The sequence below is a fragment of the Bos indicus x Bos taurus genome, chromosome 10 (genome assembly GCF_003369695.1).
Source record: "Bos indicus x Bos taurus breed Angus x Brahman F1 hybrid chromosome 10, Bos_hybrid_MaternalHap_v2.0, whole genome shotgun sequence".
Lineage (NCBI taxonomy): Eukaryota > Metazoa > Chordata > Mammalia > Artiodactyla > Bovidae > Bos > Bos indicus x Bos taurus.
The window spans coordinates 30119278-30126130 of record NC_040085.1 but is presented as its reverse complement, the minus strand read 5'-3'; the positions used below and the strand labels follow the sequence as shown (position 1 = coordinate 30126130).

Genomic DNA, 6853 nt, shown 5'->3' with positions numbered 1-6853 from the left:
CTGAGCTATGAGGGAAGCTCCAAGGCCTGAAGAGGTTCAAGAATTAATGCAAGAATTCTCTGTTGAGTTGGTGCAACACCAACTCAAAACTTTTTTCTCAAATCATTCCCTTAGCTTCATGCTATCATATGAAAACCTCTACTTTGCCAAAATAACTTCTGGGAATGCCTAGTAAGCTGAAAACTAAATAATATGTCATATTGAAGATCAATTAGAGCAAAAATTGAAATCTAGCTTATAGTAAACTTGCTTGGGGAAGACAAAATGAATAAATGCCAATAGAACTGGGGAAATGGGGAATAACACTTGCTATAGCCCATGCTTTGTAACTTCTGCAAAGATAGCTATGAATAGATAGCAAGCAACAGTACACTTTTCCTGATCATAGTGAGAATGAGCAATGCCCGAGATTTCAAATTTCAAAATTTTCTTTTGAGATCTTCAGAATGAAGTAAAACTGGGTCAAACTCAACTTCAATAGGGTGAAATTAACAGATGATGGCAAGACCTGAGGACATGACTGGTGATCCATGGAGTTAGAAACAGAAGCAGTAATTCCTTTTCTGATTGTGGTACTGTGGAGTAGAAAGTTTTTCATATTTCTCTTTGGGCTAAATAAAAGGCCATTGGCCCTGAAAACCCCTAATGACTAGGTTCAGAAAGCTTCTGAGTCAGGGAACAAGAAGGCATCCACATATGGAGAGTGACCCACCTGCACTCTATGGAGTCAGAAGCGCCTGTGCTCAGACCCTTCCAGACCTTGCCCTATGTATCTCTTCATCTTGCTGGTCTTTTCTAGCCTTTAATATCATTTGTAATAAACCATAAATCAAGAAAGGAAACTGTTTTCCTGAATTCTGTGAGTTATTCTAATAAATGGTTGAACCCGAGGAGGGAGTTGTGGGAAATTTTGATTCACAGGTAACAATCTAGACCTGCCATTGTCATTTGAAGTGGGGACAAGTTTTGTGGGACTGAGTCCTTAATTTGTGGGATCTGACCCTATCTCTGGGTAGATGGTGTCAGAGGTGAGTCAGATTGTAGGATACCCAGCCTGTGTCAGAGAATTGCTTGATGTGGGGAAACCACCACATATTTTAAAAGTACAGAGTATTCTGTGAATAAAGAAAAGTGAGTTTTTCTTTTCTGGTATTTAAAATAAACACAGAAGCAGAGAGTAGAATGGTGATGTCAGGGGTTGGGGGCAGGGGGAAATAAGGAACTGCTATTCAGCAAGTATAAGGTTTCAGTTATGCATGATGATTTTAAGTTCCAGAGATGCTGTACTGTGCCTATAGTTAACAGTATCATATTGTACACACGGATTTGCTAAGGGGCTGATCTCACATTAAGTGTTTTCACCATAATAAAAAAATAAAACTTTTGTGAGTCACAGGACACTGCCAATAAAGTGAAAAGACAACCTACAGAATGGGAGAAAATATTTGCAAATTATATATCTCTTAAGGGTCTTATACCCAGAATATATAGTCTTATAATTCAACAACAAGCCAATCCAAATTAAAAAAGGGCAATAAATTTGAATAGACATTTTTCCAAACAAGGTACACAAATATCCAACAAGCATATGAAAAGATGTTTAACATTATTAGTCCCAAGGGAAATGCAAATCAAAACCACAATACTACTTCAATCTCACTAAGATGACTATAATCAAAACAATGGGAAATAACAAGTGTTGGTGAGGATGGAGAGAAATTGGAACACTTGTGCATTTCCTATGGGAATGTAAAATGGTTCAGCTACTGTGGAAAAGTTTGGTGATTCCCCTAAAAATTAAACAAAGAGTTACCATATGACCTGGCAATCCCACTCCTTGGTATATACTTGAAAGAACAGAAAACATGTATTCAAACAAAAATCTGTACACAAATGTGCACAGCAGCACTATTCACAATAGCCAAAAAGTGGGAACAACCCAAACGCCCAATGAATGGGTATAACAAAATGTGGTATATCCATGCAATGAAATATTATTCAGCCATAAACAGGAATGAAGTACTGATGCATGCTATGAATTGGATGAAGCCTGAAAACATCATGCTAAACAAAAGACGACAGACACAAAAGGTCACATGTTGTATGATTCCGTTTGTATGAAATGTCCAGAATAGGCAAAAACCATAAAGACAGAAGATTGGCTAATTGAATCAGGAGCTAGGTGGAAGAGGAAATGGGGATTGCCTGTTTAATGAATATGGGTTTCCTTTTGAGTGATGAAATGTTTTGGAACTAATTAAGAGGTGAGGGTTGCACATCATTGTGAACGTAAGAAAGGCCACTAAATTCTATGTTTTAGAATGGCAATTGTGTTGTCAATTTTACTTCACTTAAAAAAAGGAAAAAAGAAACAACTAGTGAAAACATTAGACATACAAGGTATTAGAAAAAGAGCTCTATTTACAAACCAGAAAGTTCCCAAACTCTAGCTGGAAGGAGAGGAAGGTCTAGCAAGTATGAGCAGATCCTTTAAGAGCCCAACTTCACCCCCAAGAAACTCTGTACCAGCCCATGTGGTTAGCTCCTACTTCATGGCCCATTCCTGTTCCAATCCAATAAATAATCCCTCCGTTGGCCATAGTCCTCAGTGTTCTTGCCAGTCATCTCGTGCCCAGGCAGGCATTGGTGAACAGTACTCAAAGTCTGGCCCTTTATAGCGCAGGGCATGCAGAAACATCACAAGATCCTGGGGCGAGGGATCCTGTGGCACTCTCCGGCACTCTGAACAGAGTGGGTCTGTCTCTTGATTCACAACATCCATTTTGGTTGCCTTCTCTGATGTCACAGGCACTCCATCCAGATCCCGAGGGGCTGCCTCAACTGCTCCATCTATCTTCTGGGAAGATGCAGCCATCTCTTCTAGGCAGTCCTTGCTGAGCTCTGAGGAAGGTGCTGTAGAGTCTGGGGCTCCTGGGCACAGGTCACCCTCATAGAGATCTAGCACATCCAGACTCTGTTTGGCCTGGTGCTCTGCCACAAGGTCCCGCAGGAGTTCCTCATCTGTCTTTGGAATGTGGCCGCCTCGGCCTCGTGAGGGACCCCAGGCGGCTGAGTTGTAGATGGGGTCATTGAGGATGGGGTGGCCCAGGAACTGGAGGTGGACTCGGATCTGGTGGGTGCGGCCTGTAAGTGGCCGGCACTGTACCACACTGGAGTGGCCATTGTAGCTCAGTCTCTGGAACACTGACTCACAGGGCTTGCCCTGAGGATCCACACGGCACACCCCTACCTTGTAAGATACCACCAAGATGGGTTCCTTGCAGGTTACTTCCTCGGTAGGGAACTCCCCCACCACCCGGCACACGTACTCCTTCTCCAGCTACACAGGAGGGAAGAGGGAGAAAGTCAGTGCATGAAGCCCAAACCCTTTTCAGTGATGACAAATGCATCCGTATCAGACAGAAGAGGGTTCAAACCCCAGCTCCACCATTTACCAGTTGCACAATCCTAGGCACATTACAGTACTCAGCTTCTTTAAAACCCATTAACTTGTCTATAAAATGTTTGCTTAGAAAAGCATTTATCGCAACAGGGCTATTCCGAGGATTTAGTTAGCTGGGCTCTAACATACTTGGTATTGAGCCTGGTAAACAGTAAACAATAAATACATTATAATCAGACCCAGAATTACAAGTCTCAAGACCACAATCACCACTATTTAACTCTTCTACCCAAACCTCTTCCAACTCTATCCAGAATCTTTCCACCAAGTAGACTCTCTCCACAGTCTTAAAAACCTTGCTCAGCCTGTCAGCATTTAAAATTTTCAAAACAGCAAATTACCAAGAGAGGCAGTATATGTTATCTCTAAAGATCTTTTGAAACTTAAGAGATAAGAACTTGTCTCTGGCTCCTTAGGTGCTGACCTTCCTAAAGATGGGAAGCTTGAGCAGATAAACACAAAGGCTCATTTCAGATCTAGAACTCAGTGACACCCTTTCGATGAAGAGCATTTGTGAGTCCAGAAGTCAGTTTGGCTCACCTGCCGGTCCCGAACCTGTTCATGAATTCTCTCTGAGACGGCTGCTGTCTTGGCAAACATGAGGACCCCAGAGGTAAGGCGATCAAGCCGATGCAATGGGTGTAGCTCCTTTAGTTGGTGCTCCTTGCCCAGGATGAAGATGACCGTGTTGTGTCGGAATCGGCCACAGGGGTGGACAGGAATGGAAGAAGGCTTGTCTACAACCACCACATCTTCGTTCTCTGCTAGCAGGCGGATGGGCTCTGCGGTAACTGGTGGCTCATGCCTGTGCACTGTGTTCCGTAAGAAGTCATTGTCCTGCCAATGACACAGGCAACTGGTCAGCCCAGGGTCCAGCCACCTATGATCAGTCAACTTCACACACAACTTCCCCCCATCTTCCTTACTGGATGAAAGAATGGGCATAGTACATCCTTAAGCAGAAAAAGCAGTATACACCATGTATTCTTATTTTGTAAACACACAGACACACAGGTAGAAGCAGGAATTGAAAAAGAGCTAGAAGGATATACCCAAAATGTTATCTATCTCTGGATGGTGTGATTATGGTTTTTGCTGTTCTGATTATTTGTATTTTCTCTACAATAAAGTTATATTTAACAATATATTTTTCTAAAATGAAGGGGAAAATCCTCCATAAACCATCACTTATTGTGACCTTGAACAAACACCAAGCTGTAAGTCCAGAGATGTGGGCTCTAGACCTGGATTTGCTACAGGCTTACTGCATGCTCTTAGGGAAGTCACTTAACTTCTCTAGGCCTCAGTTCCCTTATCTGTGAAATGTGAGCGTCAGTCCAGATCTGTGCTTCAAAACTGTGACTGATTCAAACCACTCATTTTCCAAATGCCTTACCATCCCCTCACAAATATGGTGAGACACTGTTAATGACAATGTCTGGTACCTCTTAGCTGTGATGGAAATTTAAAGAAGGGTCAAAGCACTGGGCTACACAATTCTGGTCTCAATCTCTGTCATTTCACAGTTCTATCCTATCAGGCTCTAGGATAAATAATTCAAGTGGAAGTTATAAGAACACGGGCTTCCCTTGTGGCTCAGCTGGTAAAGAATCCCCCTGCAATGTGGGAGACCTGGGTTCAATCCCTGGGTTGGGAAGATCCCCTGGAGAAGGGAAAGGCTATCCACTCCAGTATTATGGCCTGGAGAATTCCATGGATTGTATAGTAGATGGGGTTGCAAAGAATTGGACACGACTGACTGACTTTCACTTCACTTACAAGAACACAGGTGTTGGAGGTGGCACTGTGCCTTACTTCTGTGAGGTTGATCTTGGTTTCCTCAACTTCCTCACAGGCAAAATGAAGTGACAGTATCTACTCCACAGGGTTGTCATTATAATTAAATGTTAAAGTACATAAAATGCTTAACGCTGTGCCCAGCACACAGGAGATACAAATGATAGTCTCGATTATTACCGTTTGTACAGAGATCTACAATGCAAGGCAGAAAATCATCAGTGCCACTGCCAGAAGACTACATAAAAGGAGCTGTTAAGAATTCCCTGGTGCTTCCCTGGTGGCTCAAACGGTAAAGAATCTGCCTGCAATGCAGGAGACCAGGGTTCAATCCCTGAGTTGGGAAGATCCCCTGGAAAAGGAATTGGCAACCCACACCAGTACTCTTGCCTGGAGAATTCCATGGACAGAGAGGCCTGGCAGTTCATGGGATCGCAAAAGGTTAGACACGACTGAGCGACCAACTTTCACTTTCACAAGAATTCCAACTTCTGTGCCTTGGAAACACCAAAGTCGCTTTGATGGAGGGGATAAGGCGGCTGAGGTCTGAAACATACAGGCAGTCTACTTGAGGAAATGGAGCGGTAAAAGAGTGTTACAAGTTAAAACGAGAACGCTTCAGAATGACCCCGAATTTACTCCGGTACCTATGCCCTAGTAACCGAAAACACCATGCCCCCTTTCGGGCAGGCCCCATCAGGACTCCACCTTGAGCACAATGCTGAGGTCCTGTACCGGCTCCTCGTTGAGGTGCAGGCGTCCCGCCCGGACAGCGGCCTCGTAGTAGGCCAGGGGCTGGGCTCTGAACTCCGTGCCGAAGACGTGCAGCAAGCTGTGGCCCACCCAGCGGCCTTTGCAATAAGTTCGGAAGTCAAAGTAATAGGGCCGCACTTTGCGCAAGCCGCCTTCAAAGTAGTAGCTGGTCTCAGCAAAGTGCTCATCGCCGAAGCTAACCCCTGCCCGCCGCTTCTTCGGGGGCGGCACAACGCGCTCTCCAACCGCGCCCCGCCGCTTCTTCCGCTTGCCAGGGCCCAGGGCTGCAGCCGGGGCCCGCTCCCCGTTTCCTGAGGGCTGCTTCGCGTCCCCCGAGACCGGCTCCTCTCCTGGACCCCCCGGTTCCGGGTGCCCAGGGGGCTGCTCACCCCTCGCGGCGCCGCCCGCATCTCCGTTTTGCTGAGCTGGAGCCCCCAGCCCGCTCGCTGCCTCAGCCCCGGTCGAGAGTCTTTCCGCCATGGGTCCCCTACAGGCACTCCAAGTCCTGGCAATTGCGAGGAACCGGAGATTGGAGCACACTTGCCCAAGAACCGGGAGCCACAACCGGCCTCCCAGCCACATGACCCAGCGGCCGCTGCCTCTGGGTCGCGATCTGAGGGCGTCACTCGGCACCAACCAATCAGTGAGACCTAGTGCCGAGGCGGGACCGCGTTGAGAACAGGCGTGAAGGAGGTAGCTGAATGAGTTGAAAGCTGTAAGAATGACTCATTAAAAGTGTAGATTCCATGTAGATATGCTCGAAGTTCCTTTACTCTGGAAAAACTCTTGAAAGAGTTATTAATATTTCAAAACAAAATAAAATGAAGATTGCTAAACTCT

At 45.4% G+C, this 6853-nt stretch overlaps 1 protein-coding gene across 1 annotated transcript; it reads right to left on the bottom strand.

The window, feature by feature from the left end:
- Positions 1-1432: 1432 nt before the first annotated feature.
- RPUSD2 (RNA pseudouridine synthase domain containing 2) lies at positions 1433-6625 on the bottom strand. The gene is made up of 3 exons (XM_027553544.1): positions 5969-6625; positions 4004-4300; positions 1433-3340 (listed from the first exon to the last, which is right to left on the bottom strand). The coding sequence occupies exons 1-3, from the start codon at positions 6593-6595 to the stop codon at positions 2606-2608; spliced, it is 1659 nt and encodes a 552-aa protein (XP_027409345.1). The 5' UTR covers positions 6596-6625; the 3' UTR covers positions 1433-2605.
- Between the last annotated feature and the right edge of the window lie 228 nt (positions 6626-6853).

Bases quoted from the DNA above. Each gene is read 5' to 3' on its own strand.
- RPUSD2 (XM_027553544.1), bottom strand. From the start codon at position 6,595: ATGTGGCTGGGAGGCCGGTTGTGGCTCCCGGTTCTTGGGCAAGTGTGC. The intron at 4,301-5,968 runs GTGGAGTCCTGA...TGTCATTGGCAG, and splicing joins ACCTCAGCATTGTGCTCAAG to GACAATGACTTCTTACGGAA. The intron at 3,341-4,003 runs GTGAGCCAAACT...CCTCCTGTGTAG, and splicing joins AACAGGTTCGGGACCGGCAG to CTGGAGAAGGAGTACGTGTG.